The sequence below is a fragment of the Molossus molossus genome, unplaced genomic scaffold (genome assembly GCF_014108415.1).
Source record: "Molossus molossus isolate mMolMol1 unplaced genomic scaffold, mMolMol1.p scaffold_m16_p_10, whole genome shotgun sequence".
Classification (NCBI taxonomy): domain Eukaryota; kingdom Metazoa; phylum Chordata; class Mammalia; order Chiroptera; family Molossidae; genus Molossus; species Molossus molossus.
Window position 1 is genome coordinate 9461509 of NW_023425345.1, and position 22336 is coordinate 9483844.

Genomic DNA, 22336 nt, shown 5'->3' on the forward strand with positions numbered 1-22336 from the left:
GGCACCACCCAGAGTTTGCTCACCTTTTCCTTGAGCAGACTTGGAGACTCTGCCGTATCGGCCTGTAAGGGAGGCTGGAACAAAGCAATCTTTAGCTGGGAGACCAGGTGCCCAGATAAAACTTAGGGATCCTATTTCTGAAGGAGGAGGGGACAGCGAGCAGTCAGCCTTGGAAGTCCTAAAACAAAGGGGTGGGCTCAGCCATGAGTGAGAGGAGGCACGCGGTCTCTGCCACCAGGAAAAGAAGCCAGATGAGCTTGGGAAGGAATGGAAAATAGGGAACTCCTGCCTGGTCACCCTTGTTTTCTCTGCAAAGTGGGACCCAGAGTCACTGCTGAGAGGCTGGGAGTCTCCGAGAGCCGAGGAGAGAGGCCCGCCAGGCCCCCTTCCCACCATCGCTGTGGCCTTTGGGGTGGAAGAACAGCCTGGGAGCCCTGGGCTCCACCCAGCTCTGTGCCTAGCTGCAGAAATCTGTTTCTCTGTTAAGTGCCCGTTTTAATGCCCACACTGCCTGCCTCACAGCCCTGTTTCGGGTACACAGGGGAGCTGTGAGGAAGCGTTGTAAGTACCGAAGGGGGCACCGCCGTGGGGGAGGGGAGTTGCCAGGGCAGTGCTGAGCCTCAGAGGGAGGCAGGGAAGGGCTAGAAGGAGAGGCTGTGGTGACTGCGCAGCACCCACCCAGCCTGTCCAGGGGGTCTGGGCTCTGACCCTCCTCTGGCCCAGCGTCAGAACCCCTCTGCTGTCCAGGTGAAGGTGACGGGGAGGGAGGGGACAACTCACCCGGCTGTCCACAGGAGCTGGGAGTCAGCTCTGCTCTGTCTTAAATTGCTGTCACAGAACCTTGGCCTCGACCCTGCACTTGGCCTTGGAAGATCTACTGGGACCTCTTCCTGACCCCAGGGCACCACGCTGGTTCCTGGCCTCAGGCCAGCAAGCAGTGTGAGTTTCTCCCCTGTGCCTTTGGCCAGCAGAGCTAGCCTTGGCCAGTGCATGCACATGCACACACGTGCACACACAGACACGCACACGCACGCACACGCACACTCCCTTTTTTCTAACTGGTCTCTATCCCATATCACATCCTTCCATTCAACCCTCTATACAACTGCTTGATGTTTTTTCTAAAACGTAAATTCGACTGCTTTTTAGTTTAAACTCCTCTCCTTCTTCCAGTAGCTTCCCAGAACTTTCGGGCTAAAATTCTAGCCCTTTACTAGCTATTGAGACCGTCCACAGTCTGTTCTCTGATGAGCCCCTTCAGTTTCAGTTGTCCCCCACCTTCCTGTTCCATCGGCCAGTCTGAACCCATTGCCCGCCCCCACAGGGCTCCTTCTGCCTCCGCTTTGCCCTCCTAGTCTGCTCTGGAGAATGCACCTGCGGGGTCGTCCGTCTGAAAATCACTCTGCTCTTCCAAACCCTGTTCAGCGCCCACCTCTCCCATAGAGATCCCCTTGACCACCCAGGTAGGAGTTCCCTTCCTCTCCCACGGGTGTGCAGTGGATGGCTCACTGCCGACGTCTGTATGCCCTGCGAGGCAGGTGACCTTCTCAGAGTCGCTCTACATGGAGCACTGGAGCCTGGCGTTGGGTAGGTGCACAGTGAACGCTGGGCGGGTGGCACTCACCTCCTCATCCTCCCACAGATCAAAGTGGAAAACCAGCATGACTACCAGGACATCACCAGCATGGTGGCGATGGCCAAAACCTACGCCACCACCGAGGCCTTCATCGACTCCAAGTATGACATCCGCATCCAGAAAATCGGATCCAACTACAAGGCTTACATGTGAGTCCTTGGCGGGGCCTGGGGAGCTGGGAGGGGGGCGGGAGGAGAGTGTGGGGAAAGGAGACTGGAGATGCATGTCCGCTCTGTCTCCCCTGCCCCCGGCGGAGACCCCCCCAGCACAGTACTACTCCCCCTTTCTGTCCCCTCACTGACCTTCTCTGGTCTGTCAGTTGAGGGCTGAGGTTCCGTCCTGGCTTATCCCAGGGTGGAAACCTGTCTACCCAGGGGAAGAAGGATGCGTGACATGTTTGGGGGACCTCAAGGAATACGGGATGTGTGTCACAGGAGACAAGTGAGAGAGAAACGGGAACGAACGAGGAGGGCCTTGAATGCCTGGCTGAAGGTTTTGGATTTTCTTCTGTTTTCTTCTGAGCAGAGACATGGCCTGATCTGACCTAAACTCATAAAAATGTGGCCCTGGGGCTCCGGACCGCAAAGGGCCTTCTCTGGAACCAATAAGGCCAGTGAGGAGACTATCTCACAATTTTCTGACTGCAAGCAACAGAAACCACACTTGACAAATTGAATGGAGCTCTTTAAAGAGGATTTATTAGAAAACCATGGATATTTAGGAACTTAAAACAAACAAACAAAATCACTCAATTATCAGTTTCAGAAATATTAGGATCCAGGGCAGCTCCAGGGGTCTGGGTAGCCAGAGCAATAGACAATCTCCATGGCACCCCGACTGGGAAGCGAATCTCCCCTGATCATCTTCCAAACTTAAGTCAAGACCACGATTGCACGGAAACAGCACTGATGGGTTCAACTTCGGCCGCAGGCTTTGGTTAGAGAAAGGCAGCAAACCAGCACGAGTCCCGCCAAGATGGCACGCGACACGGGCAGGGACATTCCCCACTGGAAACAGGGAAGAGGAAGGAGTGACAGAAAACCCAGCCCTTTCACCCCAGGGGTGGCTCGGGCAAAGGGTGACTCCGTGAAGCTGCGGTTCTGAGGATGAGGGAGTTCTCATCGAGGTGGGAGGGCTCCGTCTCTAGAGACGGCTTATCTGCTCCAAGGCTCTGTCTCTCCCTCTGGACTGTTGTTCTTGGTTCCACTTGAAATGAAGTGACCCCAGAGGGCCAACCAGTGCCTGCCGGCCAAGCATTTATGGATCCCTGGCTGCGTGAAGGGCTCCATGCTGCAGGGCTGCAGTGGTTGGCCGTGGGCAGTTGGAAGTCTCTGTGCTTCTGCACAGCGGTGTTTGTGCTCTAGGTCAGGGTCAGCAGACCACAGCCCACAGGCCAAATCCAGCTGCCAGGTGTTTCTGTAAATAAAATGTTGTCCATCACAGCCACACACAGCCATCGATGCATGATCTAGGGTTGCTTTCGCGCTACCTGGGTGGCCTGGGCCAGGGCTCAGCAGGTTTTTCTGCAAAGGACCAGATGGTAACTTGGGGCCTTGCAGGCTTTCCAGTCTCTGTTGTGACAACTCCACGCTGCCGCTGCCTGGGAAGCGGGAGAAGGTGCAGGCAGTTGACCTCTGTCCCCCAAAGTGACGGAGCCAGTTCTCAAGGAACACCTCTGCCCTGTCCTGCCCATCACTCTCTTCCACCCATACTGTCCCGGCTCGCAGATGCCCCCCAGGAGGTGATGATATCCCCTCCTCCCTGCCCCCGAGTCAGGGAACATTCCTGTGCTGCAGTCCCGAGCATTCCTGAGGCCGCCAGCGTCCGTCATGACATCACTTCCCTCCTCTCCTCATTGTTAGAGGTTCCACTTGACATTGACTACACCTTGTCCCAGTTTCTCCTTGTGAGAATTACCTCATTGCCACATTCTTTATGCTGCGCCTGTCTTCCCTGACAGCTCCAATTTGTCATTACTTCCGGTGTTTCCTGGACCCTGAGCGGGCCCACATCTGAGGGAGGGGGTTGCTGTCTGACCTCAGGGTAGAACATCCTGTCCGCCCTTGACCGTTCACCTCCTCCTGGAGCCCTCACTGCCCTGCACACGGGCCTTTGCACGCGTTGCTGCTGGAGTGGCTGTTTCCAGGTCCTCTCGGCAGACAGATCCAGAAAAGATTCGTGTGTGCCTTAACCCATGCATACACATATCGGTAATTATTTCTACAACAACATCTGTCTATCTGTCCAAAGCAAAGTCAAGTTCAAATGGATGCCTCAGACTTTCATCTAGTCCCACACGGTTCATCGGAGCCTTCCCAGGTTGCTTATCTAAACTCCCCACTCCGACTGGGGAAGTCCTGGCACCCACCACCTGCCGTCCATCTACTGATGTGCGAATCCCAGTGCACGTGCACGGCTGCGAACCACGGACCCACAGGCCTGCGAGAAACCCTGTGCCAACTGCAGCACAGGGCTTATGGGCAGCTCCTTTCGTACCAAGTCAAACATTCCCCAGCTGTCTCCAAGGTTACTTAGGGTGGTTTCTCCATCCCCAGCCCCACCTTCTTCAATGGGGGAGTCAATGCTATACATTTGCAGCCTGGATGGATAGATCTCTCTGTCACAGTGCACATTCCACTGTTCGTTCCAGAGGCTGTATCGCATTTGGACCAACCGACTCTTTTCCCCAAGCCTGAGAGAGACTCAGCCAGGGAGAGTCATGGTCGAGAGCATGGAATTTCTCAGATACCGTTCGGTGGCTCTGCCACTAAGCAGGAATGATAATAAAATAACGTCCATCTCATTAGGTCTGGTGAGGCTGAAATGCGCCAGTGCCACTGAAGACCTTAGACCCATGTCTCACACGTAGAGATCACTCATTAAATATCGACTCTCGCTGTCATCTTCTTGGAAGGAGAGCGTCTGGCTCTATTCCTGCTGCTCCTGGCATTTAAATGCCTTCTTTTCTTGTTTCCACTCACAGAAAAACAATAATAGCACCCACTGTACTGAGAGATTTGAGGGAAGAGTTCCTTCAATCCACATAATACCCTGTAAGGATGGCACTTCATCTATTCCCTCTTTACCAATGAGATAATAAAGACTCCGAGATGTTGACCATAGTTATACAGCTAGAAGATGCTGGAACCAAGATTCTAACTCGCATCTCTCGGACTCAAAGTCAGGTTTTACCGTCTCTTACCACAATGTAGATCCCACCATAACAATTCCTGCCCATCCTCCAAGACACATCTCAGTGGCTACCTTCCGGGGTCACAGAAAGTCCCTCTGGTTTCTTCTTAGCTTCCCCAGAGTGCCTCACTCCTTATGTAGATCAATAACCCCACCATGCCTGTCCTCTGGTTTTAGGCTCTAGCCCGCCCTTCTAGGTAGTGAGTAGCCGGAGGAGGGGTGGTCTCTGAGTACTCCGACCACTTCCCAGGACATCGGTGGCCCAGGGAGTGTTTGCCAAATGGAACTGGGTTCAGTTGAGCTGAAATGAACAGCACTGAACTGACAGGAAGCTTATCAATAGCTCTGCTTATCAACGTCCCTTAGCAATTAAGACTCTTATTGGCCGCCATCTATTGTCTACTGTTCTCAGATACATTTTCTTTTCTTTTTAGAAGGACATAGTTTTGTAGCAGTTCCACTCCCCAGTCACCCTTTAATCTCAACCCCCTGCCTGCCCTCGGCCATAAAACAAATAGCTTTACCTCTGCCACTTTTCCACAGCCGGTCGGTCTCTGCTGAGTGCACATTTGCCACTGGACACGGGGTGTCTGCGTTCTGCGTACACAGTGCCTCACTCACCTGCTCCATGCCAGACTGGACATCGGGGAGGAGTCAAACATGTCCCCGCCCTCGGGGGAGACGGGACACTAATGCAGTCATTACAGGGGAGATGAGCATTATTACTAAACACTGGTATAGGGTGTCGTTTGGGGGATCTGCTCTTGTTGGGAAAGGTGGGCTGCCAGGAAGTCACATTTCAGATGAAACTTGAAGGAGGCGTAGGACTTAGGAAGGCAAGATGGAGACAAAGACTGGATCAGGCAAAGGAAAGATGTGCGGAGGCTTCAACACAGGAAAGAGCCATGGGCACTGGAGCACCTGAGGGAGGTGTTGCTGCCGGGCTGAAAGACAAGGAAACTGAGAGCGCGATGAGGCCAGAAGGTCTTCCTGCTCCTCCCCATGGAAAAGTAATCACTCCCGTCCATGGATCATTTTTCCTACATTTTGGGGCTGTCAAAAAATTCCAGAATCCCCAGGGATCATACTGCCGTAGCTCTTCTCAAAAAAAAGAGGCCAAGGTTTGTGGGATTTCATAGTGTAGACATTTTTTTAAATTTAATTTTCAGACTTCAAAGGTGGCTTTGAAAAAGATACATAAGATCCAAGAACTACCCAATAAGCCAAGGTTTTGGGTTCGATCCCCTCTCAGGGCACATACAAGAATCAACCAATTAATTCATAAATAAGTGGAACAACAAATCAATGTTTCTCTATTTCTCTCTCAAAAAAAAATAAATCAATAAAAATATTTTTTAAAAGATCCAAGAAATAAGACAATCAAGATAAAAAATAAAGTTGAGGATAAGATATGTACTTAAAACTACATGTCTTAATGAGAGCCAGATATGTGAATCAGAGCCTCCTAACAGCCAAAGCAAAGAAGGAAAGCAGATCAGTGACACATGTCCCTAATGCCCTCACTGTATTACTCGTTCTAATACAGGAGAACCTCCATCTCTGGAAACTGGAAGGCCAACACAGGCTCTGCTATGCTGGAGCAGGTGGCCATGACAGAGAGGTAAGACACAAAGAAGGTGCCTGGGCAGAAGCAGCAGCCATGGTGGGAGATGGGTGAGGAATACAAGAAGTCTTCAAGAAATGCCACCTTGCCTTCTGGTCAGTGCCTCACTACCCACAGGGCACTTTCCTAGGCATGGTGCCCTTTGCTGCTCACAACAACCTGCAGGGCAGGTGTTATAACCTCATTTTAGAGATGGAAGAAGAAAGTTCAGAAAGGGAAAGTGACTTGTCCAGGATCACAGAGCTGACCAGTGACAGAGCTGAGAATAGAACCATGATCTCCTGACTCCAAATCCAAGGGTCTTTCCAGGCCCACCCAGCTGTCACAGGGAGAGAGCAGGGAGTCCTTTCCAGCCCCTCCCTGCTCTGAGCTGCATGGAAACATCCTTGTTAGGGGACCAGGGCTACTGGAGGGGCCAGTCCTCTCTCAGACTTATTTCCATCTCAGTGTGAGGAGGGAGAGGTTGATTTCCTATGAAACATGAAAGTGGCAGCAGTGTGCTCTGGCTAAAGCTCCCTCAGGTCTTCCTCCCTTTAAACACTGCTGTGAACCACCCTCACCTGAAGAAGGGCCAGTCACCGGCTCTCAGGGTCAGCAACACACACACACACACACACACACGTGCGTGCGCACACATACTTTTCTGCGTGTCCCACGACCTCTGCGTGCAAGCATAAAATGGGAGCATCCAAAGCATATGCTTTGGGGGTCAAAAAGATCAGTTCAGTGAATACAAATTGAGTGCCCAGTGGATGCCATGTTGTGCTGAGCACCACGAGGCCAAGATGAAAAAATCCAACCCTTCCCTTTAAGAACTCTCTATCATTTGCAAGTGTCAGAACACAAATCAGATTGGTTTGAACCCAAAGAGGATTTATTGGCTTGTCAGACTTTAGGACTCGTTCTACCTGCTGCAGTTCAGCCATCTTCCATGTTGGCTTCTGTCCAGCCAGCTCGTTCATACGATGGCCCACAGTGACTCCAAGGCCTACATCTTGACAGCATCAACTCCAGCATAAAGAAAACTCTTTCCCAACCACCTAAGCCAAAGCCTGGAGTTGAGCTTTATTCACGATCGGCCTGGCTTGCGACACATGGCCATCACTGGGGCTCAGAAAGCTGCAATGCTGTGGATAGCCCTATGTCGTGTCTCTGTCCCTGGAGATTCGAGGCATTATGGGACAGTCATGGTCCTTTCCTCCATAGCTTTTCAAGAATATGAGACCAGCCTTCCCCAATGTCTCAGGAGCTGCTCATAAATGTCTCCAGCAAGCCACCAAGTTGCTGGCTCTGCTCAATTTCAGGCCACATGGGCCATCCGTACAGGAACCTACCATGGCGATGGGTCTGCTCTGGCCCTGGCCTGGAATTCACTTTTTTTCCTGCAATGTCATGGACCTGGGACAGAGCTCCACAGTCCTATCTCCATAGGGGAAAAATCCCTGGGGACCCACACACACAGGCCCCCACCCCTCCCTCCACCTCGCACAACTGCTTGCCAGGTAGCCTAACTCCTGGACGAAACCAATGATGTGGTTTGGTGGGTGCCAGGCTGGAGGGGAGCATGGACCCCATGTTCTCCAGTCTTTCCCAATGCTCCATCCAGGAAGTCCCTTCTTTGGCCTTGGGGGTTGCAGGGGGGCTGTGTCCCATGGGGTACACTCAGTAGGTGACCCATAAGTTCATCATTTGAAAACGATCTCTAGAAACCAGTGCCCCTGGGCTTAGATCCAGATGTCTGTCCTCCATTGAGAAGAAATCTGATTTATGAGTGTGCGTCAGGGCACGGGTCTCCCTAAACTGGAGATGCTCCACCAGTCAGCCATTGGTGCCAAATACTGGAACCCAGATCAGAGGCCCCAGGGGGCTCTTAGAGCTCCGAGGACCAAAGGTCATCCCCAAATGTGGCTGCACACAAGAATCACATGGGAAACTGAAAATTTAGAGATTATTCTAACATAGGGCAGAGCCCCCAAATCTGGCTGTGTGTTTGCTTAATTCTCCTGGCGATTCTGATGTACAAGACCTAGGCCTTCCCATTTTTCAGATAAGGAAACTGAGGCTGCAAGAGGGAAAGGCTCACTCAAAATTATAGAGGGAAGTAACAGCAAGAATCCAGGTGGCTGGTCTCCCGTGTAGAGAGAGAATAGGTTGTGATGTTCTGACTGAGAGGAAGGGTGGTTTCTTGGACTGTGGAATCAGACAGGATCTGAGTTTGGAAGCCAGTAGTCACTTATTAACCTCTCTGAGCTTCGGTCTCCTCATTTATAAAGTGGGTTAAACCTTCCTGATAGAGTTGTTGTGAGGGTTAGAAAGAATAAAGAGTCAACCCCCCCCCCCCCCAAGAATGCCTGGCACATAGTAGGAGCTTAATAGGCATGAGTTTCCATCCTTCCTTTTGCTTCTATGATCTCACATGCTACAGCTGAATGAATTAAACTAGAAGCTAGGAGATCTGGGTAATCTAGGCTCTGTTACTATCTTGCTGTGTGACCTGGCCAAGTTGCTCTCCCTCTCTGGGCCTCAGTGGGCATTGGAAGATAAGATGAGAGAGTTGTTCTAAAAGCACTTGAGCCATGCTCTCTCTTCATTCCAGGCCTATTGCTCAGAGACACAAATAGATCTTAGAGCAGGCGTGCCCCGTGTGACCCTGGAGAGTGGGGAGAGAAGCAAGAACATTGACACAAAGTCCCCTGTGACTCCCAAATCCAGCCACTACAGGGGAAGCCAAGTGCAAGCCCAAGAAAACGTCTCAGATACAACCATCCCCTTGTTGCAGGGGCAAAGTCCAGCGTAGAGCTCTTTCCCCTGCAAAGCAAACTGGCCTCGCAGCCATCGAGTGGCTGGACAGGGAACAAAAGCAGCAGGTCCAGAGGGCCAGGCCCCTAGCCCGAGAGCAGCCTGCTGGGCTCCCTCACATGCCTGCCCCAGGCTCAGGGCAGAATGTGCTCTTTGTCCCCCTACAGGCTCTGGTTTAGCCTGGTTGCTGGGGCTGGGAGGGCAGCCTGGGAGGGACTTCAGAAACCCTCCTAGAAGCTTTCCCAAGGGAAAGGGACTACAGGGGTGGCTGGGTGTGCAGAAGGGCTCTGGATGGGGGCAGGGGAAGCTCCCCACTACTGCAGAGCCAGCAAGGTTCTGGGGTGGGACTGGGGATTTCTCCCCACTCTTACTGTTGCTATCTCCCATCATTCCTTCTCCTGCCTGTCTGGCTCCCTTTCTATTCTCATTCTCTCTCTTTCTCTTTCTCTCCCACTGTCCATCTATGCCTCTGCCTTTTTTATTTTTTACCATTCTGTCTCTCCACTGCCTCTGTCTCTGTCTCTTCTGTCTTTTTTGCCATATATCTGTTATTTCTTACATCTCTCTCCAGCTCTGATAGGAGTGTGTCACTGTCCCTCTCCCTGCCTGTTTTTGCTGTGTGTCTCTCTGTATCTCTCCCTCTGCTGCCCCTTCCCTGCTCTCTCCCCCTACACTCACTCGCTGTCTGTGTCCATCCCTGCAGGTACAGGTTGTGGGTGGATAGCTGCTCAGAAATGTTTGGCGGCCTGGACATCTGCGCGGTCAAGGCCGTCCACAGCAAGGATGGCAGAGATTACATCATCGAGGTGAGGGAGGAAGTCGAGGTCCTCCTGGCCTGGTCCAGCTCCCTGGCAGGCATGCCTGGGGGGAGGAGGCCAGGTGTGGTCTCCAGCATGGCCTGCTGTGTCAGACTCATGGCCTGGGCACATGTAACCCTCATACACATCACCATTTCCACCCTCAGCTGTATCTAAAAAGCCTTTGTGCCCAGGGGTTCTGAGCCGGGCCTCAAGAGCTCCAGGCACGAGGTTTGACAACATTCCCTGGCCTACGGGCCTAGGGGTAGGGCAAGAACACCGGCTGAGTTGGCAAGATTCTGTGCCACTGGGCCTCTTAAATTTTCTCGGTGTCCAACTGTGTAAAGTCGCCATGCAGTTCCCATCGTCTGTTCATTCGACAAACGTACTTTGGGCTCTTGCGGGCCAGGCATGGACGCGGCTCTGGGGACACAAAACAGACACGGGGAGTGCGGGTTGGCAGGGTAGAAGGATGATTAACAAGTAACGGCAGGCACTGAGGTCAGGAAAGGGGCACAGCCGTGCAGGGAAATGAACGCAGGGAAACACTAGAGAAACCATAGTAAGGGAGAGGCTAGAGAGGGGCCGTGGGTCCCAGAATCTCTCCCCTGCCCACAACCCCCTGCGTCCTCCAGGGCTGTCACCTACACGCCCTTGTTGTCCTCTACCCTCTCCCCACCACCTACTTCCCCTCCACGCTTCTTCCAATCCCACAATCCCCCTCTCCTCCGCGACTCCTCCCATTTCGCTCGTGCTCCCACAATCCTCCTCTGCCCCACAGCAAGGACGCGCTTCTCCCAATCCCACAATCCCCTCTTCCGCACGACTCCTCCCATCTCTCTCCTGCTCCCACAATCCCCTCTTCCCCACGACTCCTCCCCTCTCTCTCCTGCTCCCACAATCCCCTCTTCCCCACGACTCCTCCCATCTCTCTCCTGCTCCCACAATCCTCTGCCCCACAGCAAGGACGTGCTTCTCCCAACTCCACAATCCCCTCTTCCCCTCGACTCCTCCCCTCTCTCTCCTGCTCCCACAATCCTCCTCTGCCCCACGACTCCTCCCATCTCTCTCCTGCTCCCACAATCCTCTGCCCCACAGCAAGGACGTGCTTCTCCCAATCCCACAATCCCCTCTTCCCCACGACTCCTCCCCTCTCTCTCCTGCTCCCACAATCCTCCTCTGCCCCACAGCAAAGACGTGCTTCTCCCAATCCCACAATCCCCTCTTCCCCACGACTCCTCCCCTCTCTCTCCTGCTCCCACAATCCTCCTCTGCCCCACAGCAAAGACGTGCTTCTCCCAATCCCACAATCCCCTCTTCCCCACGACTCCTCCCCTCTCTCTCCTGCTCCCACAATCCTCCTCTGCCCCACAGCAAAGACGTGCTTCTCCCAATCCCACAATCCCCTCTTCCCCACGACTTCCCGTCTCCTGCTCGCACAGTGTTTCGTCTGCGCCTCAGCCCCCTTCCCTGCCCCCACTACAGTTCAGGAGTCTCCCCCGCTTCCCCCTGAAAATGCCCTTTCGGCCTCAGTGCTCCTTTTACCCCCAACTTCACACCGCACTCCCACCCTCCGAAAGCACCTTGGAAGACTCCCCTCCTGGGCCTTCTCGAACCGCAGCAGAGGCAGGCGGTGGTGCTCACACAAGCCAAGACACGTGAGGGAGAGCCCTGCGGCTGCCCCCTCCCGGGCTGTGGGCTGCTGATGGGAAGCACATGGCCGGGCTGACCGCAGGAGCCAGCCAGTCCCCCAGTCCCTCGTGTCTGCACCACTCCCTGGGGCCCACAGCGCGGCAGGACCAGGTGACCCGATGGGCGGGAGGCCCGCTGCTGTTCTCCAGCTGTGCCAGGAGGATGTTCACAGCCCTGCCCAGGGAGCGGCCGCCCTTGGAGGCGAAGACGAGGGGGTCCTGGATGGACACAGTCCCTCCGCCCTCCCCAGAGAGGCCGGGAAGGTCCACCATGAGTTGCCTCTATATTTGCAAGTTTGGTCCTGCTTTAGAAAACAGCTCCCCCTCAAGTCCAGGAATGGCTTTCCCTCTGGCTGCCACCATTCCTGAAATTCCCCCAGTGGCCCTTCCCAGAGGAGACACTAAAGGTGCAGAACTACTGGCCTGCGCACTGGCTCCCAGGCCAGAGCAGGCTGCTCCCTGGAGGAGCGGGTCTGCTTCCCGAGCTGCCCTGCGAGCTCCAGACCAAGGGTGGACTACGGGCCCTTCTGCCTGGGGCATTGCATCTCTTGAGACCCCTCCTGCCTCTGCATCTCCTCACAGGACTACCAGCGTGAACTCAGGTTTGGCACACACACAGTCATTCATTTATTCATTCACTGAGCCCCGATCCTGGGTGCCAGCCCCTGAGCCAGGTGGTGGGGACAGCAGTGCACACTGCCTCCTAGAGCTCCCATCCAGAGAGGGGACCAGCAATCCATAGAGGAGGGACTCCTGGATTCCCCTCACCTCCATCCTGTGAGTGTAGCCCCTTCGCCCTGCACTAGCATTATTTCTGCTCCCCAAACCTCCTGCCTTTCTGAGTTTCCTCAACTTTCACCCTTAGGAAACAAAAATCTGTACTGTTAAGCCCAGGCTCTCTGCCTCCAGACTTTCAGAATGTCAGAGATGAAAGACCTTTCACATTAAAAAAAAAAAAAAAAAAAAAAAAAAAAGCCAACTTAGTGAGTTTGGACTTTAAAAAACAAGAAAACAATTTTTTCAAAAAGAGAAAAAAAAAGATGGCTTTTTCAGATTGTGTTTTTCTGTCAGAAACATTGCAGTTGTTTCCCTTGCTGTGGGTTTAGGGTGGGGTCCAGGGAGCTGGGGAGCTTGCTACCAGGAAGATAAAAGGTGTTTTTCCCCAGTCTGGGAAAAAGACAAAAAACACAGAAGAGATCCAAAAATACTGTTTTCTTCAGCCACCTCTGTGGTGAGAACATGAAATTTGTGTGGCATGTTTAGTGAAGATCTTCACAGTGAAATACCCAAGGGAAAGACCCTTGAACTTGTCCTCCATGACCTGTCCAGGGAGTGACATTGCTCAGTGGGAAAATGCTTCCCTGGGGATACCAGAGTGTGCACTTCCTTTGGCTGTGTCCACCATGGGGATTCCAAAATGCTTGACCTCAGGTTCCTTGTGGTGGTTGTTTTCCACTACGGGGAATGTAGGAAACAGAAACCAGAACAGAAAAAGGTGGGCAGGGTCAGGGGAAGAAGGGACAGGCCTGTATACATTTACACAGACTCTACACATATAACTCAGCCCATGCTGACCAAGAGCCTGTCCATGTGCCAGGCACTGACTCTGGGATGCCAAGGACTCACGCCCAAACCATGAGGAGCTCAGTGTGAGGACAGTTTTCAGGACCATGTTAGAATTGACATTCACAACCGTGAGTTTGTTTTTCAGCTTCCAACTGCAGTGGGTGCTTTAGACTCTTAGACCTCTAAAGGCCCAGCGAGAAGAGTCTTCACAGCTGCCCACACACCTCAGTTTACAGGTGACTAGAACAGTGGGCCCACAGAGGAAAACTGACCTGCCCAACATCACTCGGCAAGTCTGTAGCAGAACCTGAGCCTGGAACCCGTTTCCTATTCCTGGTTCTTACCGCAGACAGCTGTTTCAGTGCTTAGTGAGAAATAAAAGGATCGTGGTTTGCTGGCAATGTGCCCCTGAACTTGCCACATCTTTGACCTTAGGTTTCCTCATCATTAAGATGAGGATAATAATAGTACCTGCTTCAAAGAGCTATTCTGAGATTTGTGTGAGACCATCCACACCCAGTGCTTAGAACAGTGCCTAGCACATAGTAAATGCTCAATAAAATATAGCACTTATTAGTGTTCTTATTATGAGCTGGCCTTATTGCAAGGACTTTTCATTTCTCCATTCAACAGGTAAGTAAGTATTGAGGGCATACCTGTTTAACAGGACACAGGGCCCACCCTTGACTTCGGGGGCTCATAGTCTGGTTGGTGAGACAAGTAAACAGGAGATGACAGTGCTGTGGGGTAAGCTGTCCAATGGGGTGACAAAAGTGAGGACAGCGGGAATACAGGGGAGAGGTGGCTCCTGAGCTCGCTCCGTGGGAGGGCTTCCCAGAGGAAGTCTCACTAGCTGTTTCCTGATGGATGGGAGTTAGCCAAGTAAAGAGTGAGCTGAGGGGATGACATGCACAAGGACTTGGACAGGAGAAAGAACCCGGTGTCCAGAACTTGGGACAGGAGAAACAAGACAGTGGTTTGATGGTGCGGTGGGCGAGGAGGACTGGGCAGGCGTGGAGGAGCAGAGCGGGGACCTGCCAAGGCCTCACTCCCCTTCAGTCTGGCTACAGCTGCTCGTGCCTGGGAACCACCTGGATGTTTGGCCTATGTGACTTTGGGCAAGTCCCTTTACGCCTCTGGGCCTCTGTTTCCCCAGCTGCAAAAATAGCAGGATGGGTCAGTATGATCTCACAGGCCTTCCAAATGCAAGTGCTTTGCCTCCTTTGAGAAACAGCCCACTCCCTGTGGAATGAGTTTCACTACAGGCTTATGTTCCTCCAGGGCCTGGAGAACAGGCCTTTCCTCTTCCCTCTTCTCTCTGAACCCTGGGTCAACTCAACCCATGTCTTTTTTTTGGTCATAACTGAACCCGCACCTCACTGCTTCTGGCTTTATGGAAAGCCTTGACCTTAAACCAACATTTAAGAAACCAGCCCGGACCTTGGGCTGGAGGCCAAGGTGGGAAAAGAGGGGGTGGAGGCCACTTCCCCACAGAAAAGAGCAGAAAAGGTCAGTGAAGACTCCCTGGCCTTGGTCACATTTCTGTAGAGCAGCAAATGTAGGCTGAATTGAACTGAATCCAGGGAGTTGATTTAGACTGAACTGCAGGGACTGGATGTCTCCACCGAGGTCATTCCAACTGGAGGTGCTAGGCTGGGTGTTTGCGTGGAGAACATCGCCATCTAGCGGTCATTCCTGTACTGAACTGTGAGCCAGCGCTCCACCCTGCTACCCTGGCATGGGTGGGTGTCCATCAGGCGTCATTTCTCTCCTGCAGGTGATGGACAGCTCAATGCCCCTGATTGGAGAGCACGTGGAAGAGGACAAACAGCTGATGGCTGACCTCGTTGTCTCAAAAATGAGCCAATTCCTGATGTCAGGGGGCACAGTGCCCTCACCTCTGAGGCCTTGGGTAAGGTCCTCATAAACAAAAGACACTTTGTAGTCATGAGAAGTGTCAGGCTGTCTGGGAATGGGAGGCCCCTGGGTCCAAAGGAGATACCCCCAGGAAGGAACCCACTTGAGGAGAAAGGAATGGGGTGTGGACGGAGGCAGGGCATGAGGCAGTGCCTAGACACCAAGCTCCTGATGCGGTAGTTTGGGAGCTCCAAGGACCCCTTCATCTTTCCGTCCTGGGGAGGAAAACCTCATCTCAGATGGGCTTGGGCATCTGTGGGCAGAGATTATTAATATAAGAAGTCAGTTGTCCCTTCTGTGCCCTCCACCCTGGGAGCAGGGTGTGTGTGTGTGTGTGTGTGTGTGTGTGTGCACGGGCGCGCGCACATGGTGTACATACATGCCCTCTGGGTGATCCCAGGGCACCAGTCAATAGAGACTATTGTGTCTTCCATTTCCCATCCCCCGACCTGAACAAGCTCCCACATAGCTCCTCCCCTCCACAGTCCTCACCATGGATTACCAGATCATTCTCCAAAGAATTTGCTAGCCTCCCCGCTTTCTGGAAAAACAAATGTCAAAACATGCTCCCCTTTTGCCCACAAAAATGAATCTGATAACAGACTTCGGAATAACGGTTCTACTTGAAGGGGTTGCTGACTGGGATGGGCACAGAGCAGCCTTCCCCACTGGAAGTGTTCTGTCCTGATCGGGGTGGCGGTCACATGGGGGTGTGCACATGTAAAAACTCATTGTGCTGTACACTCAAAATTGCACACTTTACGTAAGTTTGACCTCAATCATGAAAAGATCTTTGTAAATCCTGCCCTCCCACCCAGGAAGTAAATAGCTGTGATGATCACAATAGGCTACTTTTCTCTCCTCCTGCTCTAGGCTCCACAGACTAAACCAGCAAAATCTCCTGGGCCAGCCCAACTGGGGCCTCCCCTGGGACAGCCCCAGCCACGCCCACCCACACAAGGTAGGACCCACAGCCAGCCACCCGGAGAAACCGCTCAGCGAGGGTGTTAAATGGCACTGAGGGACCCATGTGTGATTTTTAGAAGGCACACTGGAAAAAATCCATCTAAATCCTTTACCCACAGAATCTGTGCCCTCACTCATTATGCAGAATGAATGAGACTGGGAGGTCCTTCACCCCCTTAAAGTCAGGAAAGAAAGAAGGAAAGACAAAGTACCTTTAGTGAGCACCTAGTATGTGCCAGGCACTGTGCTGGTGACTTTCCCACTTATTTTCTCATTTTTAGCCTCCCAGTCACTCTACAGTGAAAACATCAGTGTTTTCTTTTTTTGGAGGTGAATGTTGAGGCTTTGTCCAAGGACACGTGACAAGGAGACGGCAGGTTTAACATCTGCCATTTCAGGTCTTCCAGAGAGCGTCGGCTTCCTTGCCACCATTGGTGCCCGGTTATAGATACGAGCCAATCAACCAGAGAGAAAGAAAAAGGGACCGTTAGGTATAACCTTGTCGATTGAAATTGTTCCTCGAAAAATATTGCAGTATTACTATTTTTTTCTTTTTTGATTTTTAGAGAGAGAGGAAGGGAGAGGGAGAGAGAGATAGAAACATCGATGAGAGAGAACATCGATTGGCCTCCTCCTGCATGCCCCCCACTGGGGATCAGGCCCACAACCTGGTCCTGTGCCCTGACCGGGAATCAAACTGGTGACCTCTTGGTGCATGGGTCGATGCTCAACCACTGAGCCACACTGGCTGGGCCAGCATTACTATTTAAATGGCATCATTTGTTAGGGAATGGGAAAACTATTGGTGACATGATGAAAAGAAATCATGGCAATAACTAACTCTCGCCCAGAATGGCAGCTGTCAGGTGCTCGCACACACAGGCCCGGCAGGAAATCTGCCCTGGGTCCCCACTGGCAGCCCAAGCCTCAGGCACACTCGCTGCTCTGGTGGAGCTTTGGGGCAGTCGTGCACAAAGAAGCCAGGCCCGGCAGTTTCACGGCGGTCTTTCACAGATCTGTAAAACCTGTCCGAAAGGACGCGTCACCTCCTCAGCCAGGTGGCTCAGATGGTTGGAGTGTCATCCGGTACATGAAAGGTTGCAGGTTCAGTCCCCATTTGGGACCCCTATGGGAGGCAACTGATCAATGTTTATTTCTCTCTCTCTCTCTTCCTCTCTCTCTAAATTAAATCAATTTGAAAAAAACATATCCTCAGGTGAGAATTTAAAAAACAAAGAAAGCATGCCTTACTATCATGTTGTACCCCTAGCCCCCAAGTGGCTTTGTTTTTTAATCCTCACTTGAGTATCTGTTTTTATTGATTTGAGAGAGAGAGGGAGGGAGAGAGAGAGAAACACTGATGTGAGAGAGAAGCATTAATCAGTTACCTCCCTCATATGCCCTGACCAGAAATTAAACCTGCAGCCTAGGTATGTGCCCTAACTGGGAGTCGAACCCAAAACCTTTCAGTACACTGAATGACATTCCAACCAACTGAGCCACCTGGCCAGGGCTCACGTCCCTTGTAAAGTAACAGACTCATCGCTTCTTGAGAAATCGTCCCTGAGCACTAAATTGCTTCCTGTTTCACAGGTCTTAGATAAAATGCTACATTCATCTTTCTTTCCTGTGCTTTTCCTGGAGAAGCAGAAAGAACTTAACAAAAGAGAAACTGCATATTTTGCACAACAGTACCAGTGAGCACTGAGATTCTTCTTCAGCAGAGAAGAACCCTGCCCTGGCCGGGGCCTCAGCTGGTGGGAGCAGGATCCCTTCCAGCGGTTCTCAACCTGTGGGTCACAACCCCTTTGGGGGTAGAACGACTCTTTCACAGGGGTCGCCTAAGACATAACAGTAGCAAAATTACAGTTATGAAGTAGCAACAAAAATAATTTTACGGTTGGGGGTCACCACAACATGAGGAGCTGTATTAAAGGGTCGCGGCATTAGGAAGGTTGAGAACCACTGCCTTACACCAAAAGGTTTCAGGTTTAGTGCCCGGTCAGGGCATAATCCTAGGTGGTGGGTTTGATCCCCCAGTGGGAGCAAAAACAAGTGGCAACAAATTGACGTTTCTCTCTCACGTCAATGTTTCCCTCTCTCTCTAGAAATATAAAATAAAATAAAAATCAATAAAAACACATCCTCGAGTAAGGATTTTAAAAAGAAGAATCCTGCCCTGGCCAGCTTGGATTAGTGGTTAGAGTGTCGGCCCATGGACCAAAGAGTTGCAGGTTCGATTCCAATCAAGGGCATGTACCTCAGTTTCAGTTCAGTCTGCGGCCCTGGTTGGGGTCGTGCAGGAGGCAACCAATCGATGTCTCTCTCACATCAATGTTTCTCTCTCTCTGTTTCCCTCCCTTCCTCCTTCCCTCCCACTCTATCTGAAGATAAATGGAAAAGTATCCTCGGATGAGGATCTAAAAAAAAAAAAGAATCCTTCTTTAGGCAAGTTACATCCCTCCTCTGAGCCTCAGTTTCCCCTGTGATAAAGGAGGGTATCACAGCTCTCTGCTTAGTGATGGGGACTGTCTGTGGGATGACATGGATGAAGCAGTTAGCCAGGTGTCCAGCGCAGAGGTGGTCCTTAGTAGGCGTTAGCTCCTTCTGCTAATAGTTGACTACTACTAACAATTTATATAATTTTTACTATTAAAAACTTACTGCTGCCCTGGCCGGTTTGGCTCAGTGGTTAGAGCGTCGGCCTGCGGTCCCGCTAAGGGCATGTACCCCGGTTGCAGTTTGTCCCCGGCCCTGGTTGGTCGTGCGGGTGGCAGCCACTCGATGTGTCCCTTTCACATTGATGTTTCTCTCTCCCTTCCTCTCTCCCCCTCCCACTCTACCTGAACAAAAAATAGAAAAATGTCCTCAGGTGAGGATAAAAAAATAAAATAAAATAAACTTACTGCTAATAACTTGTGTCTTACAAACAATTATAATATCCATGTTGTTCTTAATGAGTATTATCATTAACAGTTCTTGTAACTAATCCAGCCCCACTGCTCCCCAGCCTGGCCATAGGTTCTAAGTTATAAATGTTCAAAAACAACTTACTCATCACCCTGCCCTGCTCCTGGCTGTGCCTCTGCCCTACCCTGTCCTTTCCCACTCAGCCTCAGGACTTACTTTCTAAAACACATCTGAACAGAGCACTTTTAAAACACTGAGCTACTGTATTCTGGCTTCCTCTGGGGCCCAAAGCAGAGACATGCTTGATAAAGAGATATTATTTTAAGGGACATGAGGCTAAACACACTTTTAGTGAGTTGAAAAACTATCCATTTAAAACCAATTAGGATAATTAAAGAAAATGCTCATTGAATTAACATTCAGAATAAAAATAACAAGGCTAATTTAAAAAAAAACAATGCTTTCATTGAGTTCCTGAAATAACAAGATCACATTATTAACTTGTTTTTGAACTCCCCGTGTATTTTCAACCCAGTAAAAGTGAAGTTTTCTTTTAATGTGATCTTGTTATTTTTTAGCACCAATACTGTGCTTAGGCAAATACTTTAAATACGTACGTTAATATTTTTTGTATGGGCGCAAATAAAAATAGTAAATTGTTTGCTTTGCTAAGAAGCTAAAAGAAATAACTAGAGTGTCTCCTGATGTATCCCAGGAGTATAATGGAGACTCAGCAAGTAGTTAATAAATGAATCAGTGAGTGTCCAGATTTTCCCAGATATTATTAGCGGGGGTGAAGGGGGGGAACTTAAGATAAAAGTAGAAAACAGATGTTTTCTTTGACCTGCAGTGGGTCTAACAAAAAAAGTAAACCAACATTTTAAAATCAGGAACTTTACCTTGGCCGAGTGTGTCAATGGTTGGCCCACTCACTGAAAGGTCTTGGGTTTGATCTCCGGTCAAGGGCAGGTGCTTGGGGTTGCAGGTTCGACCCTCCACCCAGGACAGGGTGCACTTGAGAGGCAACCGACCTATGTGTCTCTCTCACATCAGTGTTTCTCTCTCTCTGTCTCTGTCTCTCTCTCTCTCTCTTTCTTTCTCCCCCCTCCCTCCCACCCTTTCACCCTCTCTAAAAATCAATAGAAACAATATCCTTGGGTGAGGATTAACAAAAAATAAAAATAATACAAAGTAATAATAAAATAAAATCAGGAGTGTTCACATCACCATGTTGATTTGCAGCTTCTCTTGGTGGAGCAGGAGCTCTAGACACAGTGGGCCTGGATTCCTACAGAGCAGCCAGCCGCTCCCTGGCAGTCAGTCACAGCCGCTCCCTGGACCCTGGACGGGCAGGGACTCCGCCCATCAGCCTCAGGTCCTCCTCCTCCCGTTGTCACTGCCCCTGAGACGGCATCAATTGCTGTTTTCTTCATGCTTGCACCTCTTTAGAGAAATAAGTCTCTGAACTGTGTTTCTAGCTAAAGTGGAAAAAATGTTAAGGCCACATGAGTTTTCTGACGCTCGCCTGCTGTATTCATTTGTGTACCTGCCTGGCCCTGTAGGTGTTTGGTTCTGAGATTAGCGGTCTCCTCACCCACTGGGACTTGGGTGGTAGAGAGGTGAGGAACGGATCGCAGCACGAGCAGTCGGTTGCTAGCGTGGTGCTGCTGTTCAGTCCAGCATGGAAGGTGCTGTGCAGACTCACAGACACGTTCAGATTGGGAGGAATGTTTGGTGCTTGTCCTGTGACCTCCTTTTACAGATGAGGGCTCCGGAGCCCAGAGAGATGTGACTTACCCACGGTCGCATAGCAAGCTGATGGCGAGGCTTGACTCAGGACTGGGGCTCCTGAGGCCAGTATGGTGTCAGGGCCACCAGACATGCAGGCCATGAGTTCTACAAAGCAAGTCAGAGTATATCTGGGGCTCAGTTTCTTTGTAAACATGGTGGCTGGTTTGGCTCAGTTGGTTGAATGTTGGCCATGCACCCAAAAGGTCGCCAGTTCGATACCTGGTCAGGGCACCAGAATTTCCATGTATAACAAAAAAAGAATAATAATACTAATGCCGAATCCTCAGAGCTATTGTGAGGATGACGAAGGCCAGGGGCGTGATTGGTGCTCAGGAGAGACTAATGGGGCTCCCGCGAGTGGGGGCCACATGATGAATGGGCTGCAGCCCCTCGACTCTCAGCCTCCTCTCCCACAGAGCATGGCGGGAACAACACAGGTGGCCACTCTCCCGGAGCCTGGGGCACAGAGAGCAGCAGGCAGCCAGCACACTGAGCAGTCCTGACACCCCGATTGGAGGGTGAGGAGTGCGCCTTGCTGGCTTGGGGCCTGGAAATGCCACTGAAGTCACTTCTGATGGTGCCCCTCTCTGCTTGTAGACAACTGTATGCTCTGTGCAGTGACAGAGAGAAGCCAGGATCCCCTGTGAGCTTTCTGTGGCTGCTCTGTTTAGTTACGACACATTAATGAGGCTCGGTTTCCACCTGTGGGATGCGAAGACTGGTATCTTCCCTCTTCTGGGGAAGGCGTCCATGGGCTTTCAGAGCGACCCACCGTTGACATGCCAGCAGAGGCTTCCCTACAGTACGGCCTCTAAACCAGGCTTCCCGAACCTCTGGTAACAGCACTGTTTCCCCGTATACCAGAAGTTTAGGGAAGCATCGCAATCTGCAGGTGGCCGACTTCAGGGAGTTCGCCGTGTGAGTCTTAGAGGTCTACTGAGGTTGTCTACAATGAAAAAGCACATCCACAGGGCCTACAGTGGACCCCCGGGTGCTAGATATGGACCCTCAGGTGCTAGATGTGGACCCCCGGGTGATAGATGTGGACCCTCAGGTGCTAGATGTGGACCCCGGGTGCTAGATGTGGACCCCGGGTGCTAGATGTGGACCCCCGGTGCTAGATGTGGACCCTCAGGTGCTAGATGTGGACCCTCGGTGCTAGATGTGGACCCCGGGTGCTTGGTGTGGACCCCCGGGTGCTAGATGTGGACCCCCGGTGCTAGATGTGGACCCCCGGGTGCTAGATGTGGACCCCGGGTGCTTGGTGTGGACCCCCGGGTGCTAGATGTGGACCCCCGGTGCTAGATGTGGACCCCGGGTGCTTGGTGTGGACCCCCGGGTGCTTGGTGTGGACCCCCGGGTGCTAGGTGTGGACCCCCGGTGCTAGATGTGGACCCCGGGTGCTTGGTGTGGACCCCGGGTGCTAGGTGTGGACCCCCGGGTGCTT

The 22336-nt window shown here is 51.7% G+C and overlaps 1 protein-coding gene across 2 annotated transcripts in view; it reads left to right on the forward strand.

The window, feature by feature from the left end:
- Positions 1–22336, forward strand: part of SYN3 (synapsin III) — a 413377-nt gene that overhangs the window by 385348 nt on the left and 5693 nt on the right. For both annotated transcript variants that reach the window (XM_036251978.1, XM_036251979.1), the window contains exons 8-12: positions 1643–1785; positions 6375–6449; positions 9955–10057; positions 15083–15217; positions 16096–16183. In XM_036251978.1, coding sequence (XP_036107871.1) covers positions 1643–1785; positions 6375–6449; positions 9955–10057; positions 15083–15217; positions 16096–16183 — 544 coding nt within the window. The remainder of the gene's footprint in view (positions 1–1642; positions 1786–6374; positions 6450–9954; positions 10058–15082; positions 15218–16095; positions 16184–22336) is intronic.